General features: G+C 35.0%; 1 protein-coding gene across 5 annotated transcripts in view; it reads right to left on the reverse strand.

Annotated features, from left to right (window-relative positions):
• Nucleotides 1–15,807, reverse strand: part of Cep83 (centrosomal protein 83) — a 121,123-nt gene that overhangs the window by 77,501 nt on the left and 27,815 nt on the right. For 4 of the 5 annotated variants that reach the window (XM_076854950.1, XM_076854952.1, XM_076854953.1 and 1 more), the window contains exon 2: nt 266–536. In XM_076854950.1, the coding sequence (XP_076711065.1) occupies nt 266–435 (170 nt within the window). In that variant the 5' untranslated portion in view covers nt 436–536. Of the gene's footprint in view, nt 1–265; nt 537–13,769; nt 13,839–15,807 lie in introns of those variants that run through there. The other variant, XM_076854951.1, reaches the window with a different exon arrangement.

Here is a 15,807-nt window from a genome sequence, read left to right on the forward strand (position 1 = left end):
AACTTTATAATCAGAGGGAAAAAGATATTTAGCCACCTGGGTAATTCTATGTCTTGCTACTTTGAAAATAAGATTTTATAAACCCAACCCACTTGATTTCATTGCTTTGAACAAAGTAATTTTAAAGTAAAATTTTACTACATTGAAAGTGTTGAATGAATACACTGCAAAATAATAAAATTATACTACAGTTCCAGAGCAAACATTTAGCCAATAACTTTTTTAACACTCTCATGACACCCACCTCTACATTTAAGTAATTTACCTTGTGTGTTCAACTTTGAGAGTCTGATAATTAGTTTTATGATGGTCACATCGTAACCTTTCATCAATTAACATTTTTTGGAACTCAGATTCAGAATTTAGTCCAGTGTCTCCACCAGTTGGAAAAATGTTGGGAAAAGTGTCCATATTGGTAAATAAACTGACAACCATGTAATAATAAATTGTGGCTTTATTATGGTTTTAGTTCTTTTTTGAGGAGTATTTCCCACTTCTTTCTTGCTAAGACAGAATCTCAGGAAACCAAATTATACCTGCACAGAGAAATAACTTTGGTTAGTGATCAGTGAATTTGAACTTCATTTAGTTTTACTTTTCTTTTGTCATTTATTATTTTCCTTATCATTTTTATAACAAAACCCAGTTTTCAAATTTTTCAATTGTTCACAAAATAAAGTACAAGAATAAAGTGTAATCATGTTTTCTTTACTTCCACACAAAGATTCTTTGGCTATCTATAATACCCATCTCTAAATTTAAGTAATTTACCTTGTGTCTTCAACTTTGAGAGTCTGATCTTCTAGCAGTAACCTAACTATATCAGGAGTTCCAGTTTAGGTACTCCTAAATTCACAATCCAGAGTCATGTTTCCTGAAACCACTGTGCTAAACTTCAAAGGTGGATACTAGTACAAAATGCATATTCCTAAATCTGAGGGAAAACTATCTGGAACTTGCTAAGTGACTGGGGAGAATCAAAGACTGTCTACAAGTGACAATATCTGTGTTTAATGCTATAAAGGCTCTTTGACATAACACAAACTGCATTCAGGCTGAGGATTCAGATCAGAAATCAATCAACACATAAATATTAATCAGTTCCTAGGTGTTATGTACTGTGCTAAGAGGAGGAAATTAAATCACTTTACCTACCCCCAAAAGCACTGACCCAGTAGTATGAAGGTTTTCTTTTTCAGTGCTGGGGATTGAACCCTGAGCTTCAAGCAGGCTAGGCAAGTTCTCCACCACTGAGCGACATTCCTGCTTCTTTATGATAGTAACCATGTGTTTACTACATTAGACTTAAAAATGATGAAAAAGGGGCTGGGGATGTGGCTCAAGCGGTAGTGCGCTCGCCTGGCATGCGTGCGGCCCGGGTTCGATCCTCAACACCACATACAAACAAAGATGTTGTATCCGCCAATAACTAAATAATAAATATTAAAAACTCACTCTCTCTCTCTCTCTCTCTCTCTCTCTCCTCTCTCACTCTCTTTAAAAAAAATGATGAAAAAGTGTTCTTATTACAAATAACTAAGAAAAGTGTAGTTCTATAATCAACATCATTAACCATTCATTAGACACACACACACACACACACACACACACACATATATATATATATATACATATATACATATATATAATATATAGACATGGAAATATATATTTTCCTGATAGCATATCCCTTAATTACTAACCTCATCTCTAATTCTAGTTCCTATTAAATATATATATAGTCCTTGCCTTAGACTGTATATCTTGTCCTACACAGATTCAAATGTTAAAGCCCTAATCTCCAATGGGACAATATTAGAAGCTAGGGTTCTTTGGGAAGTAATTAGGTTTACATAAGGTCTTGAGGTAGAACCTTATGATGGGTAGTGTTCTAATAAGAAAAGAGAAAAACTAGAGCCAGGCTGGTGACACAGACCTGTGATCCCAGAGGCTTGAGGGGCTGAGACAGGAGGATCCCAAGTTTGAGGCTATCCTTCACAATTTAGCAAGACCCTGTCTCAAAAAAATAAATAAATAAAAAGGGCTGGGGATATAGCTCAGTGGTAAAGCATCCCTAGGTTCAAATCCCAGTAACAAGAAAAAGAAAAGAAAAACGGAACTATAGCTTGCTATCTCCACCATTTGAGGACATGTGACAGCTATCTGCAAACCAAGAAGTGAGGCCTCATTAGACACCAAATCTGCTGGCACCCTGATCTTTGGGACTTCATAGTCTTTGGAACTGTAAGAAACAAATTTCTACTCTTAAAGCCACCAGCCAATGGTATTGGGTTATAGTCTCCCAATGAACTAAAATATGGGTTATATTTTTCATGCCAAAAGTATGTAGAAACAATGACTAAAATTCCATGGCCTTCCTGTACATTAATTTTAATGACCACCAAAGGGGAATATACTATCACACATTACTTGAAGGTCCCCCACTCAAACACATGTCTAAAAATAAAAAAATCACGTTATTAATTTGCACACATGTACACAAGACTCAATACTAATCTTTCTAGAAGGCTATTGGTATTAAAATGATAAATCTGCTTACTTCCTCTTGCCTAATTCTAGGGATTTATTCTATAAAAATAGTTGAACAAAGTACCAAAGATAATACACAATACTCTTTTACAATGTTATTTTTAATTTTAAAAAAATGAAAAATCAGAATATCCATGGATAAAGTAATCTACCTGAATTACAAACTAAAAATGATAAGTTAGATCTTCCTCACCACATAACAAAGAAAAGAATATGAATAATACACACAGATATTTTTACATATACACAAAAGAGCCAAATAGGACTGGGGTTGTGGCTCAGTGGTAAAATGCTTGCCTAGCACATGTGAGGCACTGGGTTCAATCCTCAACAACACATAAAAATAAATAAATAAAATAAAGGTGTTGTGTCTATCTACAACTAAAAAATACTTTAAAATAATAAAAATAATATGCACCAACAATAGCAGTAAATTCTGAAGCAATAATGTAGTACTCCCTACTCACAATACAACATATAGCTTTTTAATTATTAAAAAAACATTTTAAGGGGCCAGCATTGTGGCTTAGTGATGAAGAGGCCAGGATTGTGGCTTAGTGATGAAGCACTTGCTTCACATGTGTGGATACTGGGTTCAATCCCAGGCACCACATAAAATAAATGAATGAAATAAAGATATAAAGATATTGTGCCCAATATCTTTATTATTTTTAAAAGATATGTGTCCATATCTTTTAATAATATGATTATTAAAATTTACATTTTAATAATCATAAAAAATTGCTCAGATGATCAAATCAACACATTTCCAAAATAATCTCATGTTTACTGAATAGTTCCTTACATAATGTTATAAAATTAACAGCTCTTATTACTCAAATTCGTCATTCTTGTTTTCAATCTACCTTCAACCTCTGACTTACCAGCTTCTGGTATTGATACCCATATTATGCTACCTTTAATCCATACTTACAACCTGAGAACCTTCTTTGCTTTACTCTCTAAAGTTCTTATGTATAAACATCAATACTCTAACTCTAAAATGCAAAGTGCACCCCTTTCTTGTCATTCCTTTTTACTATAAAAAAATCAGACTTTTCTTACCTTACACAGTTACTACAGCTTTGTTTGTTTTACAGTATTGGGGATTGAACCCAGGGCCTCTCACAAACTAAGCAAGCATTTACCACTGTCCTTTTTAAAATTTCATTTTGAGACAGGGTCTTGCCCAGGCTGGCCTTGAATTTGTGATCCTCCTGCCTCAGCCTCCAGAACAGCTGGGATCACAAATGTACACCATCACTATTGACTATTAGGAACTTTTTATAATCCCTGCTTTCAGTATATTTTTCTTCTCCAGACTAAATGACAAAGTATTACTAAGTTAATATACAAAAATTTTATTTGCCTCCTCACTCTCACTCAAAAGCTCCTGAGACAAAGTCAAAACATTCTAACCTATTAGGGTCCTACACAATTAGCCCCAATCCACCTTCAGTCTCATTTGCTACCATCTGCCAAAAATATCCAGGGCCAAAAATAAAAGGGCCCATTTACTACCCCAGAACAAATATTCACATCATACTTTTGTTTAAGCATATTTTTGGGGGGTTGTGAACACTACTCTATAACAATAGACGAAACATGGGCTATAGTCATTAACTGTTCTCTATTTCTAGGATGACTAAATATGAATAGCTTTAAATGTAACAGGTACATGGAAAGAACTTTCTGATTCAAAAGGTATGAGGCCCTGGACTATATTTGCCAACAGACTATTTCCAAATTTTGTCTTCTATGGATACTTAAGAATTACAGAAAACTATTCGCATATTTGTGCAAATCTTACCTAAGTTAGAATTCTGAACCTGTTAAATATTGTGTACAAAAAACTACATACAACATTTTCAGTTCTCCAGTTTGGGTATTCATCAATTACTCAACGATAATCTTGGGAAATATTTACATTAGTCCTCCAAATAGATATCTAGAGTCATAGATAAAACAGTCTCAAAGAAAATTCTTTTTCTGGCTTTGAAAAGTAGTTCAGCCATTCTATATTCAGGGTTATAAAGAAATAACTATTTTCTATACTAATTAAAAGGAGGTTTTCAACAGACAACACAAAAAAAATTAACTCAATTATCTTGAATACTATGAAAAATGTATTCTCTCTCATACCAAAAAATCTAGAGAAAATCTTCTAACAACAGAGGATTAGGCAATTTGAATTAAGTCTCCCACTCAGGACAATAAGAAAAGCTGAATATATATTTTACACATCTGCTTGCAGGTACTGGAAAACAAGAGTAAATATTTACTGAGATGGGCCAGGAAAGAATGAAGATACAAAAAAAAATGAAACTGGTTTGGTATTTGGAGGCACCTGCCAGATCCAAAGCAGGTAAATAGGAAAGTGAATAACTTCTGACAGCCTTCAAATTCAAACAAACACCAAGAAACAGCAATGAGTGGGAAAGCCCTGGTAAACACCATTTGTTTGGGCTAGAAACTTAAAGACCTGCCTCTTAGGAGTAAGGGCAATTATGAAGAAAGATATTAGACTAGGCCTCAGATTGCTTTTTAAAAAATCCAACATGATTTGTTCTAATGATTCTTGTTGGTCGCTGTCACCTATCTGGTTATTTTGTGCAGATCTGTTTCTGGAGTGTCAGTTTGCAACCCCATCTTGGTCTTTTTCTACCATTTTCAGTCTCCCAAGAGCTTGGAGGACCTAGCCAGCTGCACTCTCAAAGACTTTGCTGACGAAGTTGGGCATGATACCATTTCTCTGATATCTCTCACAGATCCCGTGGGGATACAGGTGCTCCACCATGAAAGCAGTTCACAAGCAGAACAAGTTCTCACCAAAGGGTACAAGCTCTTTATGCTTGGCTTGCTTGACCACATCCACCCTTTCAGAGATTTTCAACTTCCTGGACCTTTTAAGGAATGCTGCTAGAGCTCTGAAAAACTCCCACAAACTTACATCTTTTACATTACCTCTAGGCGTTGTATAGTCTCCATGCTGCCAGTAAGGGGAAAGGGCATATCACCCTTTCTTTCTTTCTTTCTTTTTTTTTTTTTTTTTTTTTTAGTTATAGATGAACATAGTACCTTTATTTTTCATGTGGTGCTAAAGATAGAACCTAGGGCTTCACACATGCTAGGTGAGTGCTCTACCACTGAGCCACAACTCCAGCCCTCATATCACCCATTCTTGATTTAAAAAAAAAAAAAAAAAAAATTCTCCAATTTCTAGTTTCAGTCTGCATGTAAGAGGAGGCTTAAAGATTGCCACCCCATCCAAAAAGAAAACTGAGCAAACTGAAAAATCAACAACTCATCTGTTTTTATTAATTAATTTTATTAATTTTTTATTAATTTTTATTAATTTTTGGACCAGGAATCAAACCCAGAAGTACTTTATCACTGAGCCACATCCCCAGCCCTTTTTTTTATAGTTATTATTTTGAGACAGGGCCTCACTAGGTTGCTTTAGGGCCTAACTTGCTGAGGCTGGCTTTGAACTTGCAGTCCTCCTGCCTAAGCCTCCCCTACCTCTGGGTTTATAGGCATGTGCCACTGTGCCTGGCAACAACTCTCTTAGATCCAAAAAGAGATGAGGTCACAAGACAAACTAATACCTCCCAAACTGGAGAGACTGACAGGCTAATATAGAAAATCACAACAACGTATCAAAGCAGAAACACACAAGCTGAAATCTTCCCAGGCAGGGGTAGGAAAATCTAAACTATAACTGACCAAATGCTGAAAGGTCACTGTAGTCAATTCTCAAGAGTTAAAAACTACACAGGTAGCCAGTTACACGTGATCCCACACTTTTTAAAATTTTATTTCCTGAAGCTAACCAGGTTCTCACAATGAATAACAGAGAAAAGCCTCCTCATAGAAAAGGGAAGGGAAATATAACTATTTGAAATCTTTAGAACATTCTGATCTTAACATTATTTCTTCCCTCAAGAGATACTGTTTAACTAGAGCCTGATCTGCTATGGTTTTAACAGAACCTAAGTAACCTGCAGAAGCAGAAATTCTCAAACCTAGCATCTTCTTATTAGCCTCTCTCACTTAAGGACGAGTATGTGCAAATTGAAAGTCACTAATAAAGTTCACAGTCAAGGAGCAAAGGTTCCCCAAAAGACCAAGACCTAATCATACAACTTACAGAACACTTCCCTTCTAACTACAACTTATAAAAGTATATAACATAAGGACCTTACCAACAAAATAATTTGAATTCTTGCCTCTTTTGCCTTTTATCATTGTTGTCACTTACTATACTACATAAGTACCTTAACAAAATAATCCTTATTCCTCCTGTCTTTTGTATCATGGTTGTATGTGTGTGTTGTGTGTGAGTATAAGCCTATAAACACACACAGCATATATGTATAGGCATGAAGTAGAAGAAAAACACTAACAAAGTATAAGGACAACCAACTGAAAACGGTGGCAAATGTGGCAACATTAATTCAGCTATGTCAATAATTGCTTTAAATGTCAATGGTCTCAATATACTAAATTAAAGAAAGAGATTGCAGAGTGGAGCAAACACAAGACCTAGCTATCCCACTCCTTAGTATTTTCCAAAAGAACTAATATCGGCACACTATAGTGATACGTGCATACCAATGTTTATAGCTATTCATAAAAGCCAAGTTATAGAACCAGCCTAGATGCTTGTGAATAGATGAATGGATAAAGAAAAGGTGGTGCAATTTTACTCAATCATGAAGAATGAAATTATGTCATTTTCTGATAAATGGATTCAAGTGGAGAACATCACGCTAAGTGAAATAAGACAGGCTCAGAAAGTCAAGTGTAGAATGTTTTCTCATGTGTAAAAGCTAGAGAGAAATTAGGATTTTTTTTTAAAGGGGGGAGAAATCTCATGAAAATATACAGGAAAACTGGAGTGGAGGAAGGAGGTTGTGGGAAGCAAAGAAGGATGGCAAAGGGGAGAAACTAACTGCAACTGTAGAATGAAACTAACCCAAATTATTCTATGTGCCTGTATGACTATATCAAAATTAATTCCACTTTTATTTACCAATTTAAAAACTAAATAAAAAGGAAGAACAATAAATTAGAGGAATGGGGGTCAAGTGCAGTACTGGGGATTGAAATGGAGCAAATTATGTTATATACATTCGTGAATGTCAAAGTGAACCCTACAATCATGTAAAACTGTAAAACACTAAGAAAAACAAAGTAATAATAATGATAATAGGACCCAACTAAGTACATGCCGTCTACAGGAAACCCACTTTAAATATAAAGACACATATGTACTAAAACTAAATAGACAAAGATATATCAGCAGCAGTCAGACTTGGTTGTGCATGCCTGTAATCCCAGATACTCAGGAAGTTGAAGCAGGAGGATCCTGAGTTTGGGGCCAGCCTAGGCAACTCAGCAAGACCCTGTACCAAAATGAAATTTTATAAAGGACTGAGGAATCCTTGCCTGGCATGTGTAAGCCCCTGGGTGAAGGGAAAGAAACGGAAGAAAAGGGAAGAAAAAGGAAAGGAAGAAAGCAATGGGCTAATCACCTATATACCTCCCAAGTTTATATGCTGAAGGCTTAGCATCAAAATAACACTATTAGACGGTGAGGTATGTGGGGGTGATTAGGTCATGGGGACTGAAACTTCATTACAGGATTACTGCCCTTATGAAAGAGTCCTAAGAAAGCTCCCCTGGCCCTCCTGCTATATGAGAAGACAATAAAAAAATATAACTACTTATGAACTAGTAGATAGGCACTCACCAGACACTCACCATCAAGGTTTGCCAAAATCTTAATCTTAGACTTCCCAGCCTTCAGAACAATGAGAAATAAATCTCTCTTGTTTATAAGCCACCTAGTCTATATAATATTTTTCTTATAGCAACACAAGCCAATTTAGACAATTTTGAGCTGAGTGCAATGACACATGTCTATAACCCCAGTCACTCAAGAGGCTAAGGCAGAAGGATCACAAATTCAAGGCCAACCTAGGTAATTTAGCCAAACCCTTTCTCAAAAATAAAATATAAAAAGGGCTGGAGATTCAGTGATAGAGCACTTGCCTAGCATGGATAAGACCCTGGGTTCAATCTCCAGTACTTAAAAAAATATATATTTTTTTTGAACAGAAAATACTTCAGAGCAAGGAAAGTCTTAGGGATAAGAGAAATACTGCCTAACAACATAGCATCACGAGGCAAAAACTGACAGAGTTGAAAGGATGAATAGATTAATCCACTATTAATAGTTTTACACTTCAACAATAACAGTTAGAAATGAACAAATTTGGGGCTAGGGTTGTGGCTCAGAGGTGGAGCACCTGCCTTGCACTGTGAGGCACTGGGTTCGATATTATGTCCATCTACAACTAAAAAAACAAAATTAAAAACACTATCTTTAAAAAAAAAAGAAAAGAAATGGACAAATTCATTAGGCAAAATATCTGCAATTACTCAGTGAAATTAAACAATACCACCATCCAACTTATAAAATGGACATTTACAGACTATTTCTCCAACAACAATGGAAGATATATTCTTCTCAAGCATACATGGAACATTCACTGAAACAGAACACATTCTAGGCTATAGAACACAATTTTTTAAAAATGGTAATCATACAGTATTGATTCTAAGAACACAATGGAATTATTCTAACCATCAACAACAAAAAAGATACCTGGAAATCTGAAAATAATTGGAGATTAAGCAATATGCTTCTAAATAACACACAGGTCAAAGAAAAAATTACAAGAGATATTTTAAAGTATTTTAACTAAATGATTATACAACTTATCAAATTTGTGGGATGCAGTGAAAGCAGCGTTTAAGAGAGGAATTTAAATTTGAATAAAATAACCAAAATTAATCATCTAAGTCTCTATCTTAGGAAGCTAGAAAAAGAAAAGCAAAGTCTAAGAACAAAAGAAAAGCATATTAACATCAAATACAAAAGAAAAATGATGAAAATTACTTTATAAACTGAGAAAAGGAAGTCAACAGAGAAAAAAAAAAATCAATGAAACCTGGAGCTGATTCTTCAAAAAGATAGAATTCTAGCTTGGCTAAGAAAAAAGGAAAGAACACAAATTATTAATGTTAGAAATTAGAGGAGACATCACTACAAATTCCATAATTTTGGTTTGGTTTGGTTTTCTTAAAAGGAGGAAGGGTTTATTTTGGCTCATGGTTTTAGAGGTTCAATCAATGGTAGAATGATTCCATAGCTCCTGGGCAAAGGTAAGGCAGAACACCATGACATAAGGGTGTGGTGGAGGAAAGCTGCTCAGGACATGGCAGGCAGGCAGCAGAGACAGCTCTAGGCACCAGGGACAAAATATAAAACCTAAAAGGCACATCCACACTGACCTACTTCTTCCAGTCACACCCTACCTGCCTACGGTTACCTACCCGGTTAATCCATGAGCAACCTAACCTCATGAATTAGGTTAGAGCTCTCATAACCAAATCACCTAACCTCTGAACATTCTTGCATCAACTTACACATGAACTTTAGGGAGACATCACATAATTCAAACCATAACATTCCACCCAGGGCCCCCAAAAACCTCTTAAAAAAAAAAAAAGAAAGAAATACAATGAATAATTCCATGAATACAAATTTAGTAATTAAATACAATGGACCATTTATTTCAAAGACAATATGCAAAAACTTAAAGAAGAAAAAATAGACAAACTAAGTCTATTTATGTTAAAGAAACTGAGCAATAATTAATAACCATTTAAAACAGAAAGCACCAAGCCCAGATGGGCTTGTCAATAAATTTACCAAAGATTTTGGAAGGAATTATACCAACTCCATTATCCTTTTTAGAATATAGAAGAGGGAATGCTTCTGAACTCATTCTACAAGAGCAGTATCACCCTAACACCAAAATCAGGAAAAAGTACAAGAAATCTATAGACCAGTATCACTCATGAAAACAAACACAAAAAATTCTTAACAAAATAGTAGTAAACCAAACCCAATAATGTATAAAAAAAATTATTCACCACAACTAAGCAGGATTTATCCCAGGTATGCAAAGTCAGTTCCACATTTAAAAATCAATTAATGCAATCCATTACATCAACAGATTAACTCATGTGATCATATCAAACACACAAAAAGTATGTGACAAAATCCAATATCTACATGTAATAAAAATCAACAGTAAAGTAGGAATAGAGGAGAACTTTCTCAACATGATAAATAACAATTACCAAAAAACCTACAGCTATCATTTAACAAGTGAGACACTCAAAGCTTCCCCACTAATATCAGAAATAAGGTAAGAATATCCTCCCTCATTACTGCTTTTCTACATCATTCTGGAAGTCCTAGCTAATACAATAAGCAATAAAACGCACAGAGATGAGGAAGAATGAAATGTGAGTGTATTTTTCACAGATGACATCATCTTCCATATAGAAAATCTGAAGAAAAATGACAAAAATAAATAAGTGAAGAAAAAGACAAAAGAAGAAAACTCCTGCAACTAATAAGTATTACAGCACAACTGCGGTATTCAAGGTTAATATACAGAAGTCAATCAATCACTTTCCTATATATCAAAAATGAACAACAGAATTTGAAATTAAAAACAAACCATTTATACACACACACACACACACACACACACACACACACAAACATATATATAAAATTCTGATGAAAGAAATCAGAAGTAAATAAATGGAGATATTCCATGTTCGTGGATAGGAAGACTCAATGTTATTAAGATGTCAGTTCATCCCATATAGATCAAAGGAACAGGTAAGAATCCAGAAACAGATTCACATGATCCATGAAAGTGAAAAACTTTTGCTCTGTGAAAGGTACAACCAAGAAAATAAGACAAGCCACAGACTAGGGGAAATTATTTGCAAAAGATACATCTGATAAAGGACTATTATCCAAAATAAACAAAGAATTCGTAAAATTCAACACTGAAGAAAATTAAAAACTCCCCAGGTTTGGTGGAACGCACCTGTAATCCCAGTAACTTGGGAGGCTAAGGCAGGAGGATTGTAAATTCAAAGTCAGTCTCAGCAACTTAGCAAGACTCTGTCACAGAATAAAAAATAAAAAGAGGTGGGAATGTAGCTCAGCGGCAGAGTGCCCCTGGATTCAATCCCTAGAAAACGTAAGAAATAAAAAATAATAAATGAATTTTTTTTCAAAATTTTAAAATGGGCAAGACCTGAACCAAAACTTCACCAAAGAACAAATGCAGGTGGTAAATAATCATAGTTTGAAAAATACGCTCAACATTATATGTCATTAGAGAATTGTAAACTAACACTACTACAAAGCTCTTAGAATGGGAAAAATTGAAAACACTGACAACACCAAATGTTGATGAAGATGTGGAGCAAGGGGCCGGGGTTGTGGCTCATTAGTAGAGTGCTTGCCTAGCATGCATGAGGCACTGGGTTTGATCCCTGGCACTACCTAAAAATAAAAACAAATAAAATAAAGATATTGTGTCCATCTACAATTAAAAAACATTATTTAAAAAAAAAGATGCAGAGCAAGAGGAATTTGTTCATTACTATTGAAAATGTAAAATGGTAACAGTCACTTTGGAAGACAGTTTGTAAGTTTCTTACAAAATTAAACACTTATATTACAAGACCTAGCAATCATGTTCCTAGGAATTTAGGCTGAATGAACTGATATGAACTGAAAACATATATACACATGAAAACCTGCATACAATTTTATAACAACTTTAATTCTAACTACAAAAACTGGGAAGTTTTTGTCCCTCTATAGGTGAATTGAAAAACTATGGTGCATCCATGCAATAAAATATTCAGTTTAACTGCAAAAACTGGGAAGTTTTTGTCCCTCTATAGGTGAACTGATAAACTATGGTGCATCCATGCAATAAAATATTCAGCACTAAAAAGGTATAAACTATAGATTCATGAATAGACATGGAGGAACCTTAAATGCATATTACTAAGTAAGAAAGCCAGTCTGAAAAGCTACATATAGTAAGAGTCGAACTATATGATATTCTTAAAAAAAGAAAACTACAGAAACAATTTTTAAAAATCAGAAGTTATAAGAGAGGGAGGGAGGAAAGGAAGGATAAATTGGTGGAGCACAAAGGATTTTTAGGGTAGTGAAACTATACTGTATGACATAATGGCAGATACATGCCTAAACACGATTGTTGAAACCCACAGCACACATGACACCAAAAGTGAACCCTAATGTAAATTATGAACTTTGGTTAATAATAATGTCAATCTAATCCTACCAATTATAACCAATTGTGTTTGTTAGCATTCCATTGTTGTGACAATAAACTCAAGAAAAATGAATCTAAAAGGAAGAAAGGTTTTTTTTGGCTCACAGTTTCAGTCCATGGTCACTTAGCTCCATTGTTTCTGGGCTTATGGTAAGGCAGGACATCATGGCAGAAGGGCATGGCAGAAAAAAGCTGCTTACCCCATGGCAGCCAGAAAAGCGGGGGTGGGGGTGGGGGTGGGGGGTAAAAATAAGGGAGGGAGAAAGGGAAAAAGAGTAACTGGAGACCAAACCTTCAACACAAAAGTTTTTAGGGGACATTCCAGATTCAAACTATAACACCAATGTAATACTCTAGTGTAGAATACTGATATCAGGGGAAGCTGTGCATATGTAGAGACAGGTTATACAGGAATTATTTGTATTTTCCATTCAATTTTATTGTGAAGCTAAAACTGCTTTAAAAAATAATGTCTATTAAAAGGGAGAGTTAGAAAGAAGGGGAAAAAAAAGAGTACATGACAGGAACTACAGATGATCTAGTGTCTAAAATATTTACTATCTTTTTATTCTTAATAATAAACATCTGCCAAATCCTTCTCTAGGATAACCATTAAACATGCTAAAGGTTAGGGAAAACTAGAATTAATCAAGCACTCTAAGTCAGGTTTCTCAATCTCAGCACAATTGGCATTTTAAAGAATATAATTCTTTGCTGTAGGGCTGTCTTGTGCATCCTAAGATATTCAACAAGATGCCTGTAGCACCACTCTCCCTAGTTGTTGTGAAAGTCAAAATGTTTCCACATGTTACCATAAGTGACCTATCATCCCCACCCTCTGTTGAGAACCAATGATCTAAAACAAGAAGGAAGAAATATAATTTTAGTCAGCTTTTTCGCTGCTGTGACCAAAACACCTGACAATAACAATTTTATAGGAGGTAAAGTGTATCTGGGGCTCACAGTTTCAGAGGTCTCAGTCCACAGACAACTGGCTCCATTGCTCTGGGTCAGACAGAGGTGATGCAAAACATCATGGCAGAAAGATATGGCAAAGGAAGGCAGCTCAGGACCTGACAATCAGGAAGCAGAGAAAGCATTCTGCTCACCAGGGACAAAATAAAATATATACCCAAAAGCCACAACCCCAGTGACCTATCTCCTCCAGCCACATCCTACATGCCTACAGTTACTGCCCAGTTAATCCCTAACAGTGTATTAATGCACTGATTAGATTAAGGCTCTCATAACCCAATCATTTCACCTCTGAACTTTCTTGAATTGAGCTTTTGGGATACAACTTATATCTAAACCATAACAAGAAGGAACTTAAAACAACAGGAAAATAAGACACAGTAATACAGTAGATTTAAACAAACATCAGTAATTGCATTAATATACACAGAATAAATGCCTCAAATAAAAGATAAATTTAAAGGAAAAAACAAAGCTTGATAATATATACTGTTTTTAAAATTTTTTTTTAGTTGTTGATAGAATTTTACCTTATTTATATGTGGTACTAAGAATCGAACCCAATGCCTCACACATGCCAGGCAAGTGTGCTACCGCTGAGCCATAACCCCAGCCCCAATATATACTCTTTTTTAAGAGTTTTTTATACTTAAGACATAAAGGGTAAGGAAGGGTTCAAGGAAAAAGATACCGTAAACACTAATCAAAAGACAGATGGTAGAGCTATATTAGCATCAGATAAAAGATTTTAAGGCAAAAAAAAAAAAAAAACACTACTAAAGGCGACAAAAGTCGTTTTAATAATAAAGGTTTAATGCACCAGAAAGAATTGACAATTTTAAATTTACATACACTTAGTACAGCCACTAACTATATACATTGTTTGAACTACAATAAATTCACAAGTATAGGGTGAGAATCTAGCCACTACTCTTGCTAGCTAATATAATAAGCAAATAAGATAAAACAGTAAGTACACATACAATTTAAACAATGCAATTAACCATCTTGACTAAATGGCATATAAGAAACTGTACCAAATAACTACAATATACATTCCTCAGAAGCATATATACAACACTATAAATAAGGAACACAAGCTGGATCTTAAAATCTTCAATAACTATTAAAAGATCAGAATTGTACAGAATGTGGGGGCTGGGGTTGTGGTTCAGTGGTAGAGCACTTGCCTAGCACATGCAAGGCCCGGGGTTCAATTCTCAGCACCACATAAAAATGAATAAATAAAAAATAAGTGTTTAAAAAAAAAGAATTGTACAGAATGTGTTCACTAACTACAATGCAACTAAACCAAAACTCAATACATAAAGATAACTAAAAAGCTATGTATCTTTACAAAGTAAACAATACATTTCTAAATGTGAATTGAAGAAAAGGTCCCAAGAGAAAGTAGAAAATATCCACAACTAAATGAAAATTGATATTACATATTAAAACTTAAAGACTTCAGCTTCTAGGAAAATAGAGTAGTTATTTGTGTATTTCCCTATTTCACCCAATAATACAACCCAAAGTCCTGGGCATTAAATATATGCTTATATATTTACATAAGAAGAGTATCAAATGGACAGGCAGTCCAGCTGAAGACCTCACGGTGTAAGAATAAACACAGTGCTCAGATCCATAGACTTCATTTCCCACGTATCTCAACTTGGAGCTAAAGAAGCTGGTATTCAGGAAAAAACAAATAAACTTTGCTCTCTGGTTAGAGGTACAAGGAAGGGGAAGCCTTGTAGCAAGATAGAAAAAAAATTTAGACAACTACATTCTACTCTGTCCAGTACTACAGAAAAAGAAGAGAAAACTACACAGCTCTACCCCTATTTGCAGAAGCAAAGACCAAGTAAGGAGGCCAGGCCTTGATCCCTGCCAGGCTACAACAAAGTATCCCAATAATCTGGAGGGAAGTGTACAAGAGGACCAAGTAGACAGTGAGGACTTTCACGTTCACTGAGCACTATGAAGTGCCATGTACCTGCAATGTCAGCAAAGGACACACCAGAAA

The sequence above is a fragment of the Callospermophilus lateralis genome, chromosome 4, assembly GCF_048772815.1.
Source record: "Callospermophilus lateralis isolate mCalLat2 chromosome 4, mCalLat2.hap1, whole genome shotgun sequence".
NCBI lineage: Eukaryota > Metazoa > Chordata > Mammalia > Rodentia > Sciuridae > Callospermophilus > Callospermophilus lateralis.